Source organism: Sparus aurata, chromosome 1 (assembly GCF_900880675.1).
Source record: "Sparus aurata chromosome 1, fSpaAur1.1, whole genome shotgun sequence".
In the NCBI taxonomy this organism is placed as follows: Eukaryota; Metazoa; Chordata; class Actinopteri; order Spariformes; family Sparidae; genus Sparus; species Sparus aurata.
Window position 1 is genome coordinate 1,550,820 of NC_044187.1, and position 25,002 is coordinate 1,575,821.

At 41.7% G+C, this 25,002-nt stretch overlaps 1 protein-coding gene across 1 annotated transcript; it reads left to right on the top strand.

Moving 5' to 3' along the window:
- The first annotated feature begins 4,610 nt into the window (after positions 1–4,610).
- LOC115573607 (NACHT, LRR and PYD domains-containing protein 12-like) lies at positions 4,611–24,493 on the top strand. Its single transcript, XM_030404493.1, has 8 exons — positions 4,611–4,939; positions 6,954–7,022; positions 9,359–11,213; positions 12,766–12,939; positions 13,112–13,285; positions 19,642–19,815; positions 23,304–23,350; positions 23,585–24,493. Exons 1-8 carry the CDS (start codon positions 4,666–4,668, stop codon positions 24,127–24,129), a joined length of 3,312 nt encoding a protein of 1,103 aa, XP_030260353.1. The 5' UTR covers positions 4,611–4,665; the 3' UTR covers positions 24,130–24,493.
- Positions 24,494–25,002: the final 509 nt, after the last annotated feature.

The following is a 25,002-nucleotide window of genomic DNA, read 5'->3' on the forward strand; positions in this document are numbered from 1 at the left end:
TTTCTGCTGACAGGTCTGGAAGTAGATCAATCTCCCAGAAATCAGAATAGAGATCCACCATGAGCAGGAAATCCTGCCTCGCGTAGCTGAACAGGTCCAAGCTCACCAGCTGCCAGGGACGTGCGGGGAGCGGGTGTGACATCATGGTCTCCTACTGTTGCTCGTGTGCATACTTATGACACACTGAGCACTGCTGCACCTAGTCTCTGATTTCTCCCTGCAGGTTTGGCCAGTAGAGAGTGTCGTGAGCCTGTCTGAAACAAGCCTCACCCCCCAAGCGGTTGTAGTGGATCCGTCTCAGCATCTCTGGACGCATAGCTTTCGGAATGATGTCTCGCTGGCTCCTAAAAAGCACACCGTCCTGTGCACTTATTTCATCTCTGATGGCTATGGGGCTCTCTTTTTTGTGTTCTGTCCATCCCCCCAGCACGACCAACTTGAACGTTTGAAGACACACATCCTCCTCTCTGTGTTTACGTATGTGTGCGAGGTGTTGGCTGTGGACGTTAAGATACTCTGCTAGCTGAATGGCTGCCACGTCACACTGCTGCGTCTGCATGCTGCAGACCATTTCACGTCTGTACTGTCTTGTACACCACCAGGCAGTAGTTCTGAAGTGTAAGGAGAATGCTCTGCAGGCACTTGACAGAGACACCACCACAAGTGGTGTTGTTGTTGTTTTGATTGACAGACCACTAGAGGCTGAAATTACAAGTGCAATTAGTGTGCATTTAAATTACTTGATCTGAGCACCAGTAGTTTTTCTCAGATGAACAGATAACTAAGTCATGATCTCAAGATAATGGGTGTTAAATAATTAAGACACAGAAAACACAACCAGATACACAAAGATGAAAATACATAAACATTTCTGTCAACACGTTTTTATTTAGTTTATTGTCCGTCAAAAGAGTTCATGTTGGATCTCTTCTTATGTGGAGTCGATCCTCCAGATATTATTTGAAATGAAGACGACTTTGAGCACAACGATCAGTTTTTCCAACATTTATTGGAAATGTACAAGTCATGTTTCTTGTTCTGCTGATGTGGCCGTGGTCACAATTCTAGCTGTTACCTTGGTAAGTACAATGTTTTTCTTACTCTTTTCTTGGTTGGTTGGTTGGTAGCGTTCTCCAGTCCTTCCCTTAAGGCAGGGACACACTGGCCCAACCGTTGGACATCTGAAGCGCTTGTAGAGACTCGGACAAGGTCTGGAACATTTTCGTTTGGTGTGTTCAGCTGCGTTGGAAGCTTTCGGAGCCGCGCGGACGTTGTCGGCTCTGACTGAGCATGCGAAGTCTGAGGAGGTTGGCCGTCGGACGTCTGAGCCATTGGATTCTCTGATTGGTTGTGTGCCAGCTGAATGGCCGTTCTAATTGGTGTGCTAGCGAATCACCACGGTGTGTGGGAGGGCGTAATACTGCGTGCGCTTTGTTTTTCTATGCACTCCACTCCGTCATTCCCCGTGTTCATGTTTTGCTGTATTGGCACGAGACTAGTTGTTATGTCCATTCAGGATGGATTAATTTGTGTTCCTTTGGTAATGCCTCGCTGCATGTTTAGTATGCAGCTGTTTTTATCTGAAATAGTTAAGTTTCATTTTGATCGAAAGTAAAGAGAGTTGCGTGCACAAGCCTCTCGCTTACAACTCACAACACAAGCGCCACCCGCTTATTGCATCTCGCGCAAGCACAGAACGTACACGCTCCTGTGGAGTAGGCAGCACGTCGAAGCGATGTATTCAATGCCGCATTTCTGCCGAACGGGTCAGACAAGAGGCAGGGTTCGTACGGGTGCTTGAAATCCTTGAAAGTGCTTGAATTTCAATGTTGTGTTTTCAAGGTCTGAAAAGTGCTTGGATTTTAGTTTAAGTGCTTGAAAGTGCTTGACATTATAACTCTGTGTCTTTCACAAAATTGGGATCAGACTGGATAATTAATTTCTGAGGTTTTTGCTATTATGAAACATAATTTTAGATGTTTACAGCATAATACAATGTACATTATTGTGATAAAAAGTGAAGAAAAAATAATGAGTTTATATTTTCCTGTAGAAAAGTATTTTACCCCAGCAATAAGGTGCTGGAAAATCTTTAAAATGACCCTTAAAAGTGCTTGAAAAGTGCTTGAATTTGACCTTGAAAAATGTGTACGAACCCTGAAGAGGCAACAGAGTGGTCGGAGAGTGGTCGGAGAAGGCAGTTGGACGTCTGGGCGGTGTGTGAGGGGCTTTAGGATGAGAAGCAGGCTTCAATTTCTGTTTAATGATCTTCTTATCGAAATGATAACATTGTAGAAAAAAAGTTATGCGTACAGGACGGTTACATTTTTATTACTGAGACAAATAACGAACAACACGATGAAATTGTGATGTAATGTTGTCGTGTGGTTTCACTTCTTTTACTTTTTCCAGCTTGTCCTTCAACTCTGTGTCACTTCCTTTCCTTTCCTGTCGCTTCCTTTCCTTCTCTAAATCATCCTTTGCCCGTATTCTTTCTTTCCGTCTCAGTAATAGTATTTCTTATTTTTAAAATCTTTAGTAGATACTGAACTTCATACCGAAAAGAAGAACAGAGCACGATTTCTCTCTCTCGCATCATAGATCAGTCACCCTTTCAAACTCAGTGCTGACTGAACGATGTCAGAGACGGATGGACAGATATTACCAAGCCAGCAACCTTAACTTGAACACACGTCACAGCATCGCAGTGAGAAGGAGAGCAGATGAGTGTGTTCACCTGAGTGTTGTGGTGACATCACAGCCGAGCCAGAGGAGATATTACCAGTGACTCCTGCAGGGTTAACTGACCAGGAGTCACTCCTGATCATATACATTCACACTGCACACAGATGACAGATGTTAGAGGGTTTTTCAGCCAGTTTAAAGACTTTAGTTTCCTCTAATCATACCTCTGTATGTTTTTCATCTGACTCTGAACTTCAGAAGTGATTTTTATCAGCATGAGGAATGCTGACTGACAGAGCTTGTGTAACACTGACACCTGCTGCTGACTGGCAGCACTACAGCTCACACTGGCTTTCTGCTCTCACCTCATTGATGTGTCTGGATTTGGATTTGAAGGTATGAGGATGTGACGGCTGTCGGTCAGATGAACACAGACACCAGCAGCGTCTGTCAGAGTCTGTAGACGAAGGAAGAACCACTCTTTGACCTCTTCTGGACTTTAACAGGTGAGAACTGTGACAGGTAACATGACACACCTCTGATGAACAAACTCTGCTGTCATTTGTTAGATTTTGTGGACACATGATGAACTTGTAGACGAGAACAGTGATAAATTCTTTCAACACTGTTAATTACTGTTTTGATTATTCATGAATTAAATCACTAATTGTTCTCTGATATGTGACTTTTAGTCTAAAATGAACCTTTTCAAGTTTAGTTTGATTTAATCAGCAGCAGGAAACAATTTAAACTGTAATCTGAGCTGACTCACTGCTGAGAGATGAGGGAGTGTCTGAACTGGTCTGACAGCCTACAAACGTTTTAATATTTGACTCAAAGACATTAACTTTAACAGGTGAGAACTGTGACAGGTAACATGACACACCTCTGATGAACGAACTACAACATCAACTTGTGGATGAGAGCAGTGATGAACTGAATGAAGATGATTTGAAGTTCTGAATGTTCATGAATGAACTCACTAGTTATTCTATGAAATGTGACTTTCTCAACAAAATGAGTCTTTTCATGTTTTGTTTAATTGAGTGATTTTAATGTGAGCTGACTTTACTGCTGAGAGATGAGGGAGTGTCAGGTCCTGCTGTGTGTTTGTATCACTCTTATCACCACATCATCTCCCAACATGTCAAAGTAACGTTATCTCACAATAAGAGAGCGATGTTGTAATGTTGCTTTACAACTTTATTGTCCAGCTGAGCCTGAAAATAAACATTAGTAGACTATAAATGTGTTCAGGCTGCAAACTGAACGACTGTGTTCAGTCTTGGTTCATTTGACACAAGAGCACAGGACGCTTCCCAGCTTTGAACACTCGACCAAAACAGGCGACACCGTCCGACAACCACGCAAACACTCACTGGCTGCACCTGATTGGACGAATGCCACTCGTGAGCCATGTATAAAACTGGACCATCATGGTGTCTCTTTTGGAAACTTTGTCTTATATTATGAAAACAGCTCAGCGAAATTCAGAAGAATTGTCTGAAGACATTTTAGGCGAGAAGTAAGCCATGCATGTTACTGTCCTGTAGACGTAGCTAGCACGCTGATCTGATACTAAAAGGTGGAGTTAAAACAGCAGACCACTGATTGGTCAGTCCGTACAAGCAAGGTCATGTGTCTGTAGACCCATTCACACAGGAGAAGACGCATATAGCCGCAGCCGCGGTCCACCAATTCTCCACCGAAGCAGAGCGAAGCAGCCTTAAAGACGAGCCGCTGTGAATTCACACAGAAAGCCGGTGCTGCGGCTCCTAAAGAGGCGTGATGGTAACGTCATGATGCTGACGTCAGTGTGTTTTCATGGTGTATCCCAGTGTCCCCCTGTCAATCTCAGGTCATAAATGCAGCAGCTTCTCAACAGTTCAGACCGGTCTTCTCTGATGTTTCCCAGCTGATGGAAGTCTGGCTGGTTTTCCTTCAGGTGATAACACTGCCTGTCTTTAGCAGGGAGCCACGATGACACCAGAGGACATTTTCAACACTCTGGAGGATCTAAAAGTTGATGAATTCAAGGATTTCAAATGGTATCTGAAGCTGCCTGACATCCTGGAAGGCTACCAACCCATCAAACAGTCCAGGCTGGAGAGAGCAGAAAGACGGGACACAGTGGATCTGATGGTGAACACCTTTACACTTGATGGAGCTCTGAAGGTGACCAAGAAGATTTTAGAGAAGATCAAGAGGAATGACCTGGTGCAGAGTCTGTCAGCCAACAGCTCAGGACCAGAAGGTCAGTCACATTCTTTATTTTAATACCATTTTCAGAAGAACAGAGTGAGTCGACCACGCAATACTTGTAAAGGAACAGGCCTCTCAGTACAGAAGCTCATTGTTTTCAGCAAAGAGAAACAAAGAGGCTGATTTCATAATGAGGAGAAAAGGTTGAAGCATCAGTAATTGTTATTGGAGAGGATGGAGGTTTGATGGTGCTCTGGTTCACAGAAATAAACATTGTTTAACTGAGCAGAGATTCATTTTTATGGTGCAGCAGAGCTCTGCCTGATTTAAAATCTGGATTAATTCATTTTAAACTAGTTTTACTAAACGCAGATTAGAACTAGTCAATGACGTGACGTGCAATTTTGATGTCCAAAGCACATTTATGAAGTAAAAACACAAAAAATGTTAATAAAAAACACATAAATTCAATCTATTAATGTCTGCTTATCTAATGATAAGAACATGTATTGAGGGTTTTACAAAGTTTAAGAGTTATTAGACACAATGATCACAAAATGTCATACCGGATAACTGTCCGGACCTCATGGTGAAATGCAAAAAAGCTACAAAATAGTTGAAAAGAAAATAAATTAAAAAATCTCTGCCCCAGGCATTATTGTATGAGTGTTGCCTTTGATATATGAAAATGTTACAAAAAATTAGACATCCAGTGGATTGTTATGCTTTTGAGCAGCTCGTCCCAAAACTAGTATGTCAGCCAATGTCATCCGGGATAACAAGCAATCTGGAGCAAATTTAGGGGGCATTATGGGGCACACATTATCAGACAGGAAGTTAGGCCATCAGGAAGACCCGAAAGGACCCCCAAACAATGGTGAAAGGTTAATAAGTCTCTCTTAAAATGTGCTTTATTTACTCTTTTCAGTCACTGGTACGCTATGTTGTAAAATTCTCTGTCATATGGGATAACGCTAAAAAACATATATAATGTTGATTTTATGCAAATGTGTTTGTTTTATGTGAAATTATATACTTTAATGTTGAGGGTCAAGTTTGCAGATTTCTATAGGTTGCCAAAACAACTGCCTGATTGAGTTTCAAATGGAGTTTCGTCATACTGGATAACGATTTTGTCATATAGGATAACAGTTATTTTCTGTTAACCCACAGTGTCATCTGTTATACAGAATGACACATATTTGACAGTTGTACTGTTTTATGCTTTTATTTGTATAATTTCCATTCTTATTGTGATATGAACACATTATTATGCGCATTTAAATTTTTTGCTGGCATATTATATTTTGATAATGGTATTTTTAAGCACTTTTTAGTATTTGAACACTTTAAATTGCTTAAAGTTTTTAAAATATGTTATGTGTCCCTGAGTCGGCTGTCCCGCTGTTACTCTGATGTAAACATGGATTATTGATGAACATCAATAATATTTAGGTTGTGTAAAGATGACATGGAAACGTTAGGTGTCATACCGAGTAACGATTTCAGTCAGGCGGGATAACGCTGATAAAAATGCCTTAAAATGCATAATTTCATATTATGGAGTTGAGAAAACAGTAATAGTATGATGCCAAGTACTGTTAAGGATTTTCAGACATTTTGCAGATTGAATCACTTTGCAGCATTAAAATGTGGGTGAGAACTTGAGCAAGTAGGGTCATGTCTATAGCAAACACATTATAATGAAAAAAAGGAATTGTCTAGTTTCATTTTCTGAGCTTTAGATATTGGTTTACTGTCTTACTTTACATATTTATGAAGCATTATTGACTTTAAAAGTTCTAATATGATAATATTTAGAAAATTCATTAACGTTATCCAGTATGACATTTTTGACTGGTGTCATCAAATAACTCTAAATTAAAACACATAAAATACATTTTGTGAAAATGAAATTTTAAAAATGAGTACATAAAATCCTCATAAAAGGTAAAAACTACATTGATCTCAGTTTTAACCTATTTACATTTTTGGTCAACTTAAAACCTTATTCGTCACTGAGCCTGGTGCAACCCAGCCATAATCTCTGTCTTCACCTCTCTCAGTGTCAGTAAATGTGGGTGATGTTGGAGAGACTCCAGAGAACAGAGGACCTTCTTCCTCTCAGAGTGAAGGTAAAGCTGCTGTATTCTCTGGTATGTACGGAAGCCCTGAAAGACAAAGTTTAGTTTTAGTTTGGAAACATTCAAAGATAGTAAGACTGCCTGCATTATAACTGAGTGAAAACAGAGACAGGAGTACTTGATGATCTGTAGTTGAAGCAGTATCAGAGTATCTGCAGCTCTGAAAGACATATAATATAACGTATTGATTCAGTTTCCTCAAAAAGACACTAGAAGCTATTTAAAAGTGTTGAATATTTTTTCTTGGCTACAGTAGACTGTAACATCAGTTTTTATATTGTTCTGTATGTGGCTGTGAGCTGTCAGGAGGATTAAAACCCACTGTGGGACTGTTTTGACAGTAGATTGAGCTGAAGCAGTTTAATCATTTTTATGTGGAATTTCAGTCAAACCATCAGATCTGCATCAAACTCTGTCTCTACTGCAGCTACAGCAGCCAGGTTGCAGTAGGTCATTACTTATTTTTGATTGGCTGCCATTCTTAAGAGGGCGGGTCTTATATATTATGAGCAGGCCAGAGGTCAGACGGCAGAGATGGAGTCGAGTGAAGAGGAAGAAGAGATCAGAGAGCAACTCTTTTCATGGAGGCCATGATGGACACTGAATAACAACCATTATTTCTGAAGCATTTTTGTTAGCTTGTTTCTGTTTGTCAAACTGAATGAACTATAGCTGACTTCAGCTCAGTTCATGGTTTTCAACTGAGATGTGGAGTTGACCCGACCATGAAGTCAAAGTGGTTGATAACTGTGAGGACTGAGTGGAGTGACAGTAAAAAGCTAGTTGAGCTCACCTGTGGTTCAGTTAAGACCTGCATCCTTTTTTTGTTGAGTGGAAACCAAAGAAATCAGATAAATTATGGCCTGTAGGGAGCCACCAGCCACCTGTTTTTTCTTTATTGGGGGTGGTTTATATGATATTGGCGTTAAACCCTTAGGAGTCTGGGGTATAGTTGGCCGTTTTTGACTGCTTTTGATTTTACCATGATATTTCACCAAACCATTTACCTTGACTTGTTTGGTGTCATTATTTTCAGCACAACCTCACATGTGTGATTGAACAGTTATAACAGTGATTGAATCCAAAATCACAAAAAGATACGTAGGAAAAAGTTTGATTTTGTTTACTGTGAAAACCACAAATATGTTCAACGAACCAATTTGCAAATATAAATTGTTGTTTGCTAAAATTGTGCATATGTTTTTTTTTTTTTATGTAACTGTTTACATTTAAATGCAGGAAATGCCTCAGGCTCAGGGCTCCCTCAACTCCTTCCTGCTGCACTGCCTGCTCCACATTCAGCTTCTCCTCATTGTTTTGGCTCACAAAACAAAAAAACCACTCCATCACACACTGAATACACCAAACACTACATTACACACTAACTGTACACTCCAAACACGCTCAATGTCACAAATCTCTCGACTCTCAAAACTTGCTATCTCTACCGCTGTCTCTATGTCCGTCACTGTCGCTGTCACTCTTCCAATGCCGTCCCTCCCACAACTTCCCCCTGTTCCTCAGCAACCAAATCACGTGGTTTGCCATATAATTTTGTGATTGGTTGGTGTGGTGCCTTTTTCCACCAATAGGAACATGTTTTTTTGCTTGCAAACACTTCCTGCTTGCGGACACTTTCGTGAGAAAAGCCCGTTTTTACCGTCTCTTCCTGCACCCAACGCGCAGCAAACATGATGGCAATGTTAGCGAAAAAGCATGGCGGACATTATTTATCATAACTCCGGTTTTACTTGGCCTGTCAACACAATTTAAAAACTGGTTTATAGTTTGAAGGCCGCACCATGAAGTCGGAACCTAGACTCACTGAGGCTCTGGCTCTCTGCTACGTCATCTTAAATCAGTCACGTGATTTGATCACGCCGGCATGATCGTCGACTCCTAAGGGTTAAGCTTCATCAAGTGATTCTAACAAAACAAGAAAGAGTGAAAGAAGTTAAGAATGCACACCTCTGGGCCTGCAATAGAGCTTGAGTCTAAATATCTATATAGACAGAAAGAGAATATTAAAACTGATGCTACAGGACTCGTCTTTGTGACATTTCAACCAGAAGATGGCAGCAACACCAACAGCTGCTCAGTGGTCACCAGTCCAGAGCTGTGGTTGTACTGACCAGCTCCTTGTCTGATTTATATGTTGTTGGGGGTACATGAGAGAATGATGTGATCAGATATTATTGTTAAGATAGCTAGCTGTAACACAACTACAGATATCATGCTGTTACAATAGTTTCCATAGACATCTTTCTCCAACTGTACATTTAAAATTCTGCATTTCAGTTGTTTTTTTGTTTCTATTTGTCACTCAGATGTGATTGTTCCAGTACCAAAGCCACAACCCATCTCATATTACCAGAAAATGCTTCAGTCAAACCTCGAGGATCGGTTTAATTGTGCACAAGAGGGGTGGGCACAGAGGAAGGATGAGCAACCTCTGGTTGATATCTACACAGAGCTGTACGTCACAGCTGGGGGTGACGTAAACATCAACAAACAGCATGAGGTCATTCAGATGGAGGTGAAGCCAACAACAAAGGAATCAATTCAACCCTGTGACATGTTCAAACCCCCCTCTGGTGAAGGAAGATCCATAAGAACAGTGCTGACCAATGGAATCGCAGGAATTGGCAAAACATTTCTTGTCCAGAAGTTTCTGTTAGACTGGACTAACAAAGGAAACAATCAAGATGTGCATCTCATATTCCCCTTTACCTTCCGCCAGCTGAATTTAAGGAAGGGAGAAAAGTTAAGTCTGAGTGAGCTGATCCATAAATCTATCAGAGAGACCAAAGACATTCAGGCAGAGGCTCTTAATCACATCTTTACGACTCTGCAGTCATCAGGAAACACCAACTATGACAAAAGTAAATACAAACTGGTGTTTGTTTTGGATGGACTGGATGAGAGCCGCCTTCAACTGAACTGCTCGAGTGATGAAATCCAGGACACAGACTTTGATGTGACACAGTTCACCTCAGTGGATGTGCTGCTGTCAAACCTCATCAAGAGAAATCTGCTTCCCTCTGCTCGCCTCTGGATAACCACACGACCTGCAGCAGCCAATCAGATTCATTCTGATTTTGTTGACGTGGTGACAGAAGTCAGAGGGTTCACTGACCCACAGAAGGAGGAGTACTTCAGGAAGAGATTCAGACATGAGGAGCAGGCCAGCAGAATCATCTCCCACATCAAGACATCACGAAGCCTCCACATCATGTGCCACATCCCAGTCTTCTGCTGGATCACTGCTACAGTTCTGGAGGATGTGTTGAAGACCAGAGAGGCAGGAGAGCTGCCCAAGACCCTGACTGAGATGTTTGTAGAGTTCCTGAAGTTTCAAATCTGTCAGACAAAGAAAAAATATGACCGAAATAAGTGCATTCAGTACATTAAGACATTAGCAAAACTGGCTTTCCACCAGCTGGAAAGGGGCAACCTGATCTTCTATGAAAGAGATCTAGAAGAGAGTGGCATTGATGTCAGAGGAGCCTCAGTGTTCTCAGGAGTGTTCACAGAGATCTTTAAAGAGGAACGTCGGAGGAAGAATGATGAAGTCAAGATGTTTAGCTTCGTCCATCTCAGTGTTCAGGAATTTTTGGCAGCTTTGTATGTTGAGATGTCACTCATTAACAAAAACAAGAATGTGATGTCAGAGCTAGCTCAAACTATTGGTGAACATGTGAGAATGTTTTTCAGCAAAAAGTCTGTGACAGAGGTCCACGGGTTTGCTATTGACAAGGCCTTACAGAGTCCAAACGGACACCTGGACTTGTTCCTCCGCTTCCTTCTGGGACTTTCACTGCAGACCAATGAGAATCTCCCTCAAGGCCTCCTGAAAAAGAAGAGAAGCTCACAGTCCAATCAGGAAACAGTGAAGTACATCAAGAACAAGATCAGTGAGAATCTGTCTCCAGAGAAAAGCATCAATCTGTTCCACTGTCTGAATGAACTGAATGATGGTTCTCTAGTGGAGGAGATCCAACAGTACCTGAGATTAGGAAGTCTCTCCCCAGATAAACTGTCTCCTGCTCAGTGGTCAGCTCTGGTCTTCATCTTACTGTCATCAGAAGAAGATCTGGACGTGTTTGACCTGAAGAAATACTCTGCTTCAGAGGAGGCTCTTCTGAGGCTGCTGCCAGTGGTCAAAGCCTCCAGAAAAGCTCTGTAAGTGAACGGATAACTGCAGATACAAACTACTATATCACATGTGTAGGGTCGACTAATGAAAAAAAATGTAAATTAATGCAGCCATGACAGAAAAAACATCTGTCAGTCAACATGAAACAGCCAAACATAGCTTAGAAGTGGATTTGGTTTGTCATAGTTGAAGCAAAACAAACATTATATTTATCATTTGAGATTGTCTAATCGTTATAAGTATAATTTAATTTCTGTCTGCCCCAGCGGGGGGACAACTCAACACTGCTTGTTTTCGAGCCCTTCAGCATGAGAGCTAACAGAGGAAATAGTTGACGGAGGTAAAAGCTTACAGTGGAGCTAAACACACACAGCAGTACGGAGTTCAGAGAAACATTAAGTGGTCAACACTGAACTGAAGTTTAATTTGATGACATGTTTACACAAAATGAATGTACTGATGTATTTTAGCCAAGTTCTGGTTGGAGGTAAAAGTACCTTGAGCTTGGAGCTACAGAACATTTACATCAGTAGACATTTTATCAATCGTCTGAAAGAGATGAAAGTAACCTGGTACCAGCAGTGACCAGGTGGTGGAGCTGTAGGTCCAGAAACTAAAAACCTCAAAGACAAGTGAGAATAAAAAACAAACTGTTTCCCAAATTCCCTTTTTTTTTTTTAAGTATTTTTTGGGGCCTTTTTATGGCTTTATTGAAAGCACAGCTGAAGATATGACAGGAAACAGGGGGAGAGAGAGGGGGAGTGACACGCAGAAGGTCCGCTGCAGAGCCTCGGCACATGGGGCGCGCGCTCTACCAACTGAGCTAAACGGCGCCCCTCCCAAATTCGCTTTTAACAGTGTTTAGATAACTTCTCATCTTGTTCTAAACCTATTTCTGTCTTTAAGTCAATGTAAGATAAATGTAATTATTTATTTCTTAAGTATTTTAATAGTGGTTTTATCATGCCACTGATAACGACTATAGATGACAATAAAGTAAAGAAACCTTTTGATCGGTGATCGGTTATCGATATCGGTCGATACTGCTTTTAGCCATTGATGATCTGCCCCAAAAATCCTGATCAGAGCACCCTTACTTAGTTTGATATTGTTGACATTGTGGCAGCTTTAACTTCTTGAGACAGTTGAGAGAGTGTTGTGTGTTGTTACTGCTGATTTCAGTATGAGAATGTACTGTCAACTCTTCAGTTACAGATACATACGTAATGGTCACATTTTCTCCTGCACACACTTACAATATCTTGGCAAACTAAGATGACGTCGATGTCCATAGACAAGTAATTTAACCTGCCTGACACACAAAACACAAACATGACATTGATAGCAAGTTGAATGTGAGGATATAATCGCTGAAATTGACAGAAATTGAATTGTTGACCCTAGTGAACTTTTCACAAATGTGAAATGCTAGAATGAAGAACACAAATTGTCTTAACATCTACTGATCACCCGAGACTCTCGATTGTTGGAATCATCAACACACTAAACAGTTTCCACAAAAATGTGATGTATTTTGTATTGTGAATCACAGAAACAGTATTGCTAACTCTCTTTCAGGCTGAGTGGCTGTAATCTGTCAGAGAGAAGCTGTGAAGCTCTGTCCTCAGTTCTCAGCTCCCAGTCCTCTAGTCTGAGAGAGCTGGACTTGAATAATAACAACCTGAAGGATTCTGGAGTGAAGCCACTGTCTGTTGGACTGAAGAGTTCACATTGTAAACTGGATACTCTCAGGTCAGGATTAAAAACAATATGTAGAGAGTGAACAATAACTTTTCATTCATGTTGTCATTGTTGTCCTGTCATTTAAACAGTTCTCTCACTAAATGTATCAAAATACAACTCTAAGTTAAATCAAACAGAGAGAAAAGTCTTCACATGTGTGTACTCTATATTTTTTTTTCAGGCTGAGTGGCTGTAATCTGTCAGAGAGAAGCTGTGAAGCTCTGTCCTCAGTTCTCAGCTCCCAGTCCTCTAGTCTGAAAGAGCTGAACCTGAATAACAACAACTTGCAGGATTTAGGAGTGAAGTTGCTGTCTGTTGGACTGAAGAGTCCACACTGTAAACTGGAGACTCTCAGGTCAGGATTTAAAAAGACATATACACAGTGAACATTTTTTATTGGCGATCAAATGTTTTTTGTATTTTCATTCCATCAATAAGTTCATACACAAGTATACCATGAAATTAAAGTATTTTCACATACAAAAACAATATTCCTAAGACATAAGAACGTGCCCTAGGATATGGTATGACAAAGGGAGAGGGAGAAAACAAATCAAACAACAAAAACAACCACCACAACAGCAACCAAAATTAAATAAAATGTGCATGGGCGGTCCAAATAACAAACCTTAGAGACAAGGTGGGGAGAAGATGAAGAACAACATGGCAGAAGTACAGACCCACCAGTACATATATTTAGGACCAAGAAAAGACACAATACACAGACATACATGACAAAGACAGAGGGACACACACAAAAAAGAGATGATGAAAGGGACTAAACAACTTCAGCTAAAGTAGGAAGGCTTGAGGCTTTAGTTTACAGCATATCTTTCAAAGATTCAGTAATACTGAGCCAGGTTTCTACAGTTCTCTCAGAAGCGCCATTTATTCGAGCTGTTGAGAGTTCCAGGTATGCCACATCCAAAAAGGAGAGGAACCAGGACTTGACAAACAAAGAGTGGCTTCCAATGAATTGCAATCATATTCTCTGCAGCTGTCAGCCCAACAAAGATAACACGTTTTTGGATTTTAGAAAGTTTAAGGGTAGACGGGTCATTCAAAATCAATGTACTCACAGTTACAGGCACCGTAACATGAATTAAGGCAGATAGCTTGGATGCAATATTGCTCCAGAATAAACTGACAGGAGGGCAGTCCCATATCATATGAAGATATGTGCCCCATGCCCCCATTGGACATAAGGCACACAGGGGGTCATTTGCAATCCTCATGTGGTGCAGTCTGACAGGAGTGAGGTATGTCCTATGTATAAAGTTATAATGGATTTGCTGGTGGTCTGGGTTATGCTATACTAGGGAAATGTCAGACCACGCCTCATGCCAATCAAATTCCTGGTCTAGTTCTGGACAGTGAGAAGCGGTCAGGAATAACCAAAAAATGATTGATCTTAGAGATCATACTCTTAGTCTTAGTCTGAGCTGTAAACAAGTTGCTGACAGGGTGAGTGGGTAAACAGTTTTGCCAAGGGACACCATATGCCTTCAGCACTGATCTTAACAGAGAAAGAAAGTCATCCATAATTTTTTTAAATGTCCTCTAAATAATGGACTCCTCTTTGTTCCTGCTGTGGAGCTGATATAGACCTCCCACCTATCAGAGGGGCTTTATTATTGAATATTGGAGAAAAGGTATGCCAATTGCATGTGATCTTACAGTGTGCTTCCACCATTCTCCAAGTTCTGATTAGATGAGAATTGATGGGGCCAAGCGCACTGTTTATTCGAGATGTTGACAAAAAGCACATCGTGGAGAGACCAAGGCTCTACTATGCTGCTTTCTAAAGAACGTCAGGAAACTGAGATGGGTGGGTTAAACTGGGTAAGCAGAGGCCTCAGAACAAATAACCAACAGTAGAGTTTAAAACTGGGAACATAAAGGTTGCGGTCTTCCCTCCGTCTCTGAAGAATGGACATCTTTAAAAGGGGTTGCTTTCTTTTCCATGCAAATTTAAAAACTGCAGATTGAAGACTGCTCCAATAATCAGATGAGGAGAGAGAGGAATCATGGAACTGACAAAATGTATCCTAGGCACGATATTCTTTTTTATGATAGAGATATGGTCTTATATAGACATAGGAAGACTGTTCCATCTGTCCATATCCTTCAAAACATTAGTTAGAGCGCCTGAATAGTTGTGCTTAACAATCTGGTTTAAGGTGGGGAAGATCTGAATTCCTATTAGATATTTAAAATGCCCAACTAGGGGTACATTAACAGGGATTACCGATTCTTGGCGTTGTCATTTAGTGCAGGAGCGCAGACTTGGATTAGTTCATTTTGAACCCTGATAACTCCCCCTACTCCTCACAGATAGATACAAGGTGAGGTAGACACTTGGCAGAATTTTCTAGAAACACCATCACATCATCTGCAAATAATAAAAGCTGATGTTGTGTATCATGAATACATACAGGCAAGACCATGTTGGGGAGACAAATTGCCTGGCCTTAAGGCTCATAAGATAGGACAAATAGTGCAGGGCTCAATGGACATCCCTGGCGTGAGGACCTACAAACTGGAAATAAAGAGGAAAGAGTTCGACCTGTTAACATCCATGCTGAAGGGTTTGAATGTAGAACTTTTACTATTCCAATAAAAATGGGGACAAAGCCCCTTACCTCCAGGAAAGACCAGAGGAATGGCCGTTCCAATCTATCAAATGCTTTCATTGCGTTAAGTAATAGGAGTGACATTGGTGTCTCACTGTCTGTTGCAGCATCAATAATATGCAGGAGACGTCTGACATTATCAGCAGCCATCGTTGATGTTATAAAACCTGTTTGGTCAGAGCTTACTAATTCTGGCATGTGAGGCTCAAGGCGAAGTGCAAGGAGCTTTGCAAAGATCTTTACGTCAGAGTTTAGAAGACTAAGGGGGTGATAGCTACAACAATCAGTGGGACTCTTGTCCTTTTTCAGGAGTAAAGAAATCAGAGCAGTGTTAACATAAAACTCTGGGGGGATCCCATCAGTGCCTGAAGATTTACCTCTCTGCATGCTCTGCACTACCCCTCTCTACTCCTCTAGGGAGATCGATTTTTCTAGGTTGGTTGAGAGCTGGGGCAGGTCCAGTTGGTTTAGCCATGAGTCACATCTACTTTTGACTGCAGTGACCTGTGATTGGTACAGGTCAGAATAAAAGGTTTGAAATGGTTTGTTTATCTCTTTAGGATCAGTGGTGACGTTACCATCCACAGCTTTGATGGCAGGTATATCTGCCATCGATGAAAGAATAATCAGTTAATTCTAACATTTTGGTTGTTATAGTTATAGTGTTGGTTGTTACCATCAAAAACATTAGGGGCATATGCTGAGACAAGTGCAATTTTTCTAGCATCAAACTCTATTTTAGTGATCACAATCCTGCCTGCATCATCTGTCCAGGATGACTATGCCTGAAGAGGAAGAGTCCGTTTGGCTTCAATGGACACACCCTTCGTTTATGAAGTGGCAGAAGAAAATGGTATTGTATGATAGAATTTATTTGCTAGATGTCCAGAATTGGCACATAACAGGTGTGTTTCCTGCAGCAACGCAATGTCAACTTTCCTACTCTTCAGTAAACTCAGAGTGCTTGCTCGTTTATGTGGAGCAATCAATCCGCCACAGTTCCAAACTAAAAATGTAAGCTCACCCATTATCAGAAATGGTTGCATGATAATGAAAATATGTCACAATCACCATTGAGTTTGGTGGGTGGCAATAGAGAACAAACCAGTGGCCCACATAGGCAGAGGTCCCAAACGAGCAATCAATGAAAGGTCTTCTCATCAAGTTCAGCAGGTCTTAGAGAGATCCGCCCGAGTCTTGTTTAGGGGGGAATCCGAGGTGCTGGTGACCACCGGCTGGGGCCACCAGCTTGGCAGTAGTAGAATTCACGTAGTCTTCCGCATCCTTGGGTAATGTGAATGATCTGTATAGTGTGCCCTCTTTGATTTTCCATGTTGCTGGATAAAGTAGGATGAAGTCCAAACATTTATCTCGGGCTGTATCCATGGCTTGATAGAAAGCTTGACGGCGCTTGACTGTAACGTTGCTGTAACACGGGAAGAAACTGACTTTCTGACCTTGCCTGGTTCTGTAGCGTGGAACATTGAAGATCAGTATGTGGTTAGCACCCCACTTATCGTCACTGTAGAATCGATGAGCTCTCATTATTTCAATGTAGACTTCTGCAAAAGTAGGAAACCATTCAGGGAGAGAGCGCGTGAGATATTGGATGGCATTGGATCCTTCCAGCCCATCTTTCAAACCAATCACATGGATATTGCATCTTCTGCTTCTATCCTCCATATCTGCCAGCTTCAACTCTATTTCCCGAAAAAGCATGCTCATGGTTATCAAGAGAGCTGGAGTTAGTCTCCATTACAGTTTTAAGCTCCTCCACCTCGATCTAACAGTGCCGACGTTAGCAGCCAGTGAGGCTAGCTCTGCTTGAAAAGCACTTAGCTTCTCGTCGTTCTCCATCCCAACCTGATGAATCGGGCAAGGCGTGGCTCAAGGTAGCTTTGTTGTTTCTCCATTAAAGTTTCAGCAATAGAATCAATGTCCAGTTTAGAAATGTTTCCCTTCGTAGCCGTTGTGAGTTTAGTGACTTTACTAAGCACAGAAAGGTTTAATCCTGAAACTATTTAGTTAAATAAATCAACAATTGGAAAGGCTGGGCTAGGAGCTAGGGATTTAGGTTGCCATCCTGTCCAGCTGATCATGTGACTCCTCTTGTACACAGTAAACATTAACTTTCTTTATTTTGTCATCTTTGTCCTGTCATTTAACCAGTTCTCTTTTCAGTCAATGCTCTGAGTGTATCAAAATACTGTTGGAAGTTAACTCAAACAAAGAGTAAAGTCTTTACATGTGTATACTACTTTTTTTTTCCAGGCTGAGTGGCTGTAATCTGTCAGAGAGAAGCTGTGAAGCTCTGTCCTCAGTTCTCTGCTCCCAGTCCTCTAGTCTGAGAGAGCTGGACCTAAATAACAATGACCTCCAGGATTCAGGAGTGAAGTTGCTGTCTGTTGGACTGAAGAGTCCACACTGTAAACTGGAGACTCTCAGGTCTGACTTCAGTTTCTGTTAAATGGCCACTCAAATGTTGCTTGGTATCCGGTTAAAATTAGCTTAATATACTTTATAACAAACATTTGTATGAGTTTTGGACATCATGTATTTTTAAAAGGAAAACAATGTCCTTTGGAGATTACATAATATATTTTAATGTACAGTGAATTTATATTCATCAATCACCGTAAAGGTGTAATCCGTGTTATTTTTTTTTTAATCAATTGTGCGAGAAATGTTTAATACAACAGGTGTCAATGACAAACAGAGTTTTATCAAATAACTTTATGTTGCCCCTCAGCTCTATGAATTGTGGCATCTTGTAACAATCCCCTTCAATTATTTATTTCAAAAGGAAAAGTGCGAACGCAAATTTAAGGGAACGGGCTGACTTTATGAATGCCGCAAATGGACGCAGCCGGCTGACTGAAAACGCTTCACACGCACCCAAATAACCAGCAGATCACTCTCTTGCCCATATAATAATGTTCACACAAATTACACAGTAACGAAAACACCCAGAGGATTGTCGTTATCCGTATGTTTTATATCAGACAGAAAATAAATTTATGTCCGACCCAGACGCACACACCAAACAAAGGAAGGGAGGCGCGCTTCAATGCAATACAACCATTTGATAAAAAAAAAAAAAACAATAACCCCAAAAAACTTCACTGTTCACACGACCAAAAAACCCACATAGAGTGTCCATGAACGAATTAGTCCTTAGTGAAAAAAAGTATCAAAGTAAATTTAACTTTGACAGGTGGGAGCGCGGCGAGCCGCCGTAAGTCTCAATGAAAAAAAATAAAGAAAAAAAGAGCAGGGAATCCCCCACTACTCTCACCCAGCCCATTTGGCCTCTGGATCGCGGGCATGCAGTAGTCCGATTGTCTTTTAATCCGTTTTTTTGTTTCTGTTGAATTCCTCCTGCGGAAATGCACAGAGTAATCCTGCTGGCTGCGTCCTCCAAACTCCGGCGGGTTTCACCTGGCTCGCGCGTTGACTCTTGCGATCTTTCCCCTCATCCCCATTTATCACATTTGTACCAGAATAAACAGAATACCATACATAATAATTCCTGTCTGTATTAACAACCCGTGTTCATAAACTTGGCTCCTGATAAGTTGGAACCCCACATGGCAATTTATAATTATGGCAAAAAATCTAAACAAGAAACATGTTTATCACCACAGTTGCCATACATGAAGGTAGACTTGGGCGACTCTTACAATCTTACAGACCTTTTTTTGGTGTTCGTTTTTTTTGTTTTTTACTTTCCACAACTTTACCGTCCCCAAATCATTTTCACATTCCCTCAGTGGGCTTTACAATCTGTACCGTGAGCGACATCCTCTGTCTTTTGGCCCTAGACTGTGAGGCAAACTTCCCATATTGAAAAAACTTTTAAAAGGGAAAAAACATCAGGAAGAGGAGGATCCTTCTCCCAGGACTGATAGACATGAAGTAGTCGTGCATATACAGAAAAACAAAACCATACCTCACAGATATAATTCACAGAATATCTGTCTCTATACATTGATAAATATACATTGTCCTGTGTGTGTGTGTGTGTGTGTGTTTGTGTGCGTGTGTGCGCACGTGCGTGCGTGCGTGTGTGTGTCTCCAGACTATCAGGCTGTCTGATCACAGAGGAAGGCTGTACTTCTCTGGCCTCAGCTCTGAGATCCAACCCCTCCCATCTGAGAGAGCTAGACCTGAGCTATAATCATCCAGGAGACTCAGGAGTGAAGCTGCTGTCGGCTGGACGCGAGGATCCAGACTGGAGACTGGACAATCTCAGGTATGAACAGACAACAAGAGGTCCCACACTGTTCCTCTGTCCCACTGACAAGCTGAGGACTGTTGGTTCACAGTCTGAACCAGTAGCACTGCTGATAACAGCGACGAAAGTACCAGACTAGACTTCTTACTTGCCTGTTAATCGAGGCTGCAACGATGTGTCTTAAAAGATTAAACACAACTTGCCATTCTCGACAAAAATTTACCTAAAAATGACCTGTAGACAGTCATATGGACATCATACCATTGTTTCACTACAGTTTAAATGTCTGTGTCTATAGAATATGTCAGACATGAAGAGAATACACACAACAAGTGATGGGCAGTTTTTTTTCTGTGCACTCTCTTTTTCTTTCTCTTGCTCGATTTTTAAATCGGTCTCACTTCTTGGCTGAAAAGTGAGTTTTTCTGATCGTAGGATAATAAGTCATTATCAGTCATACAGCAGTTGAACACATTCACTTAAGGAGCCTCTCTTCATCATTTATAATGACTTAACATTCAGAAATTAACATTCCAACCTCATCTACAATGTACATGAGGTAATGAGAAGATGTTGATATGACTGAAATTGTCACCAAACTGCTCGACAGTAGCCCCATTCACACAGGAGAAGACGCATAAACCCCGAAGTGGCGGTTTGCTCCGCCGATGGTGATTCACACAGAGCGAAGCACAGAAACGTGACAAAGAGTTGGTAGGACAGGCGGGAGGACAGAAGCTTCTCCACGTACAGCTGCGGTATTTTTTTCCCCATATCAGTTGCCAAAGACAGTTACAATTACTACCACTGCATGAAAAGTGGGATTTTCGTCAGTATGCGGCACTGTAGATTGACGTGGAATTTCAGGTTTGCGGCAATTTGCAGGCAACACTGAAAACTGCCGTGAATTGTCGGAAATTGACGTGGGCCTTGCTTGGCAGTTGTCCCCCCATGACCCCCCTCCCCCTGATTCTAGGGGAGGCTTTAACATGTAAATGAAAATGCTGTGAGCTATACAAATGCAAATCAGGGTAGCAGGGGGAGTTCTATCCCAGGTGACCTTTTTCTAAGAGGTGTTAACTTCATTTTAAGAAAATCTCTGGTATAAATAGATGAGGCTCAGTATTGCCTAATTATAGACCCTTATATTTTAGCTTGAATGGATTTATTTAATGAAAGTATGCTAGATTAATTACTGTGTATGTCATTAGCAATGGCCAATGTTATGTAAAAAAGGTTATTTATTCTTTTCTCTCTCTCTCTTTCTCCTGGGAACAAGTTAAAGATAAAACACCAGTTGTTAAGAAGTTAAAATTTGCATGAAATATTTTGAGATAACCAAGATATTAAAATATATATATATATATTAAAAAAAAAAAGCATTTCTATAATTTCATGGGTTCTGAATGTTTTAAAAGCAGTTGAAAAGTAAATCTTATTGCGTGTGAGAGTTCATGACCGGTAAGAGTTTTTACACTTCCGGGTTGACCGGAGCGTGAGTGACGAGGAAGAAGGAGCAGAGAGTTAATGGCATCGAGCAGCTGACAGAGGACTGTGTGTGTCGTCAGTGTCGTGTTTTATCACTAACAGACTGTGAACTGTTGTCGGACGACGTGCTGTGAGTGTGTGAGTTGGACTCTCCATCGCAGTCGAAGTGTTTGTGTTTTATTGGACACGAAGCAAGTTCGGCTAAGCTAGCTAGCAGGAGCTAAGCTAGCTAGTAGGAGCTAGGCTAGCGGCCCGGCCATTGTCGAGAGGACGTCTGCGCGGACGGGAGAAGCTTTGCCGGGTCGCCACGAAGAATGTTGCCGACGGACGGAGCTTCGCTGCCGCAGAGGGACACGGAGGTTTATCGCTGCGGGCATTTTGTTTTCACAGACTAACCTCGCCTCATAACAAGGCCGCGACCTCCTGTTAGCTCGGAGCCACGTCTGCAAGTCCAGATTTACACGATGCCGATAATGACGCCATTGTGTGTAAGTAACTGTTACTGTTTTCTCCCTCGTTTAATTTTACTGTGACTTACGTTTCTTTATTCATACCAGTCTTTTTAATTGTTTTCCAGCTGCCTGTAAGACATTACGAGACAGTACGCAGGACAACAAACAACCAGATATTGCATCGCAGGCGGAGGCTGTGAGGAGTTCAGCTCAGAGTCGATCGAGGACAAAGAGGGTAAGATTTATTAGATTAGATCCGTCTTTGGTCAATGTGACTATTATTCTATTAAATAATAAATGTGTTGTATCCATACGCAGTGCATCGCGCAGTACTGATCGTCTTTATTGATTGTTTTTACAGCTGCTGGAAGCGAGACAGAGTGCTAACTGAGGATGAGGTGGACCTTTCGATGTGCGCCGCCATGGACCTGATGTCTGAGGAGGAAGACGGCACAAGATGGCGGGTGTCTGAATGAATTGTGCGACCTCCGTCCTTTCGCAGCCGGGAGCTCACCGAGCTCTGCGCCACACTGCTGTCACATGAGAGGCGATTCCGAAGTAGCAGCGCACCACAGACGTCTGCAGAAACAGACACTTCGCGGTGCTGTAGGATTTGGGCCTCTTGTGAGCTTCCCGTTTGTTGTGTGGGCAAATTATGCACTGTACATGCTGTGTGTTTGTGCTAATAAAACTCTTTGAATAAACAACTCCTTCCTGGCAAATGTTCCTTTCCTCAGTAAATTCATTCATGTCATTGATGATATCATAAATATAAATGAATGAATAAATCATATAAATATATGTATATATATATATATTCCCATCGGGGTTTACATTTATAATGACCCAGGGTGACCAATCACGAGTGATTTTGCTTGATTATGAGTAGTGGTTTCATCCAATACTGAGTGAGGATATTCAAGCCAGCCCACACATTCTCTGGCCAGGCGTGGTTTCGCTGCTATTCATATGCAAATTAGAGGCGTTCGCACCTCTGGGAGCTCCGCTGACATCATGGTTCGTTTCCGACAATTTTCGGCACAGACAAACGCCACGTTCACAGCCTGTAAATTGTCGTTAACTCTCGAAAATTAGGGAGATTTTCGGGCGTTTACGGGGCCGAAAATCCCACTTTTCATGCAGTGTACGTTACTTTTGTTTGGTCATGTAACGTTGCTTTGTGGGACATTTCTCTGTATTAAGTTGAGTGAAGGACCTGTGTAGTTAACCGACCGTCCGACCGACACGGCCCCGCTCCACCGGCTTATCCGTTCCAGAGGCGGATCAGCGCCGGAGCGAATCTGCTCACCGCCTCCCGAGAGATTCACACTGAGACGGAGGCGGGGAATTAGTGTACTAAAGCCGCATCCAAACACCAGTGTGAATGGGACTAATGAAAGAGGAGACAATGCAGACAATAGTAATGATGTGAAATTGACCAATTATCAGGGAAGAGATCTGGATAATGTTGCTGAACTGACAATTGTGAAACATGGCATCAAAGAGATAATGTTCTCAGTGGAAGAGGACCTGGAAGGATCATTCTGACTTTGTTTCTTCCTCCAGGGTGGAACATGGTGGAGAGCAGAGGCTGAAACCTGGTCTGAGGAAGTGTAAGTGTGTGTTCACTTTGACTGATGAAAACAAGGCAGCACATGTTAAAGTAGTTTTAATCTTAAGCTTGTGTATCTGCATTCAACTGTCAGTTTGAAAGAAGATCCAAAAAGATGAGTCATTGTGAAGTTTTGATCTAATTAACAGTCAGTCTGTTAATAAAGCAACAAATAAACCATCAGCTGTGTTAGATGATAAACTGCTGCTGTATTGTGTCTTGTTCTCTCCATCAGATGTCTGTGAACTCACAGTGGACACAAACACAGTAAACAGAAACCTCAAACTGTCTGACAACAACAGGAAGGTGACACGTGTGAGAGAGGAGCAGCCATATCCTGATCATCCAGAGAGGTTCAACCTCTTGCCTCAGCTGCTGTGTAGAAATGATCTGACTGATCGCTGTTACTGGGAGGTGGCGTGGAGAGGAAGGGTTGATATATCAGTGAGTCACAGAGGAATCAGCAGGAGAGGAAACGGTGAGGACTGTTGTTTTGGACTGAATAATCAGTCCTGGAGTCTGAGCTGCTCTGATGATGATGGTGGTCGTTACTCTGTCTGTCACAATAACATAAGTACAGAACTCTCCTTCTCCTTCTCCTCTGACTCTGACTCTAACAGAGTAGCAGTGTATGTGGACTGTCCTGCTGGCACTCTGTCCTTCTACAGAGTCTCTGACTCACTGATCCACCTCCACACCTTCAACCCCACATTCACTCAACCTCTTTATCCTGGGTTTGGGTTGTGGTTCAGGTCATCTGGTTCCTCAGTCTCTCTGTAGGAGGGACACACACACACACACACACTCTCTAACAGAAATGGTTTAGTTGTTTTGTCTCTTCTTGGTCAATGTGCTGCACATCAGTGGTTTTAAATATCTTTGAATATGTTTTGAACGTTCAGTTTTCAGTGATCTTTGTTCAGACAGGTTGTATTTTGTTGACGTGTCATTCATTGAAGTTTGTCATTTGTTATATTTGAGTTATTATCTGTAAATATGTGTATATGAGTGGATAGAGCTGCTACTCCGTGCAGACGGACCTCCATTACAAAATCTCCCTGTAGAGTCCAAGAGCCAAATACTTTCTGTCAACACTTCATCATCTCACATCATCTGTCAGAATAAACATGTGACTTTCTCATTCTCGTGTCTCTCCTGATTGAAATAATGTCTTTTCACATCACTTTACATTACAGACATCACAGCAGACGAGCTGTATGGAGACATCTGATGTTTCTTTGCTTGTTTCTCTGTTTTAAATCAAGTCTCCAGCTGCTTCAGTTGTTTTGCCGAGGATGAGACAAGGGCAGCTGTCACCTGACAAACATTTTGTCATTGAAAGTTGAATATTTTCACTTCGCCTGAATATGTGAATTAAGTGTTTGCAAACACAAATTTCTCGATGTGAAAATTTGACTGTACATTTATTTTCATGCCTCTGAGCTGGAGACAGTCGTGGCCAGAGGCGTCATGTTTGAGGGTTTTCCGTCATTTTGTTCCGTTCTTGTGAACACAAGATCTGATAAACACCTCGAGGGAATTTCTACAGATTTGGACTCAAAGATGAACTGATTAGAATTTGGTGCTCCAGGGGGGCACTAGTGAGCACCATATGGAATAGACGCGTTTCTCCGGAGCTCCTCTCCAAGTTCA

What these genes read in the sequence shown, in the direction of transcription:
- LOC115573607 (XM_030404493.1), top strand. Translation starts at nt 4,666, where the DNA reads ATGACACCAGAGGACATTTTCAACACTCTGGAGGATCTAAAAGTTGAT. An exon ending in TTCTTCCTCTCAGAGTGAAG is followed by an intron (nt 7,023 to 9,358) that starts GTAAAGCTGCTG and finishes TTTGTCACTCAG; the next exon opens with ATGTGATTGTTCCAGTACCA. An exon ending in AAAGCCTCCAGAAAAGCTCT is followed by an intron (nt 11,214 to 12,765) that starts GTAAGTGAACGG and finishes ACTCTCTTTCAG; the next exon opens with GCTGAGTGGCTGTAATCTGT.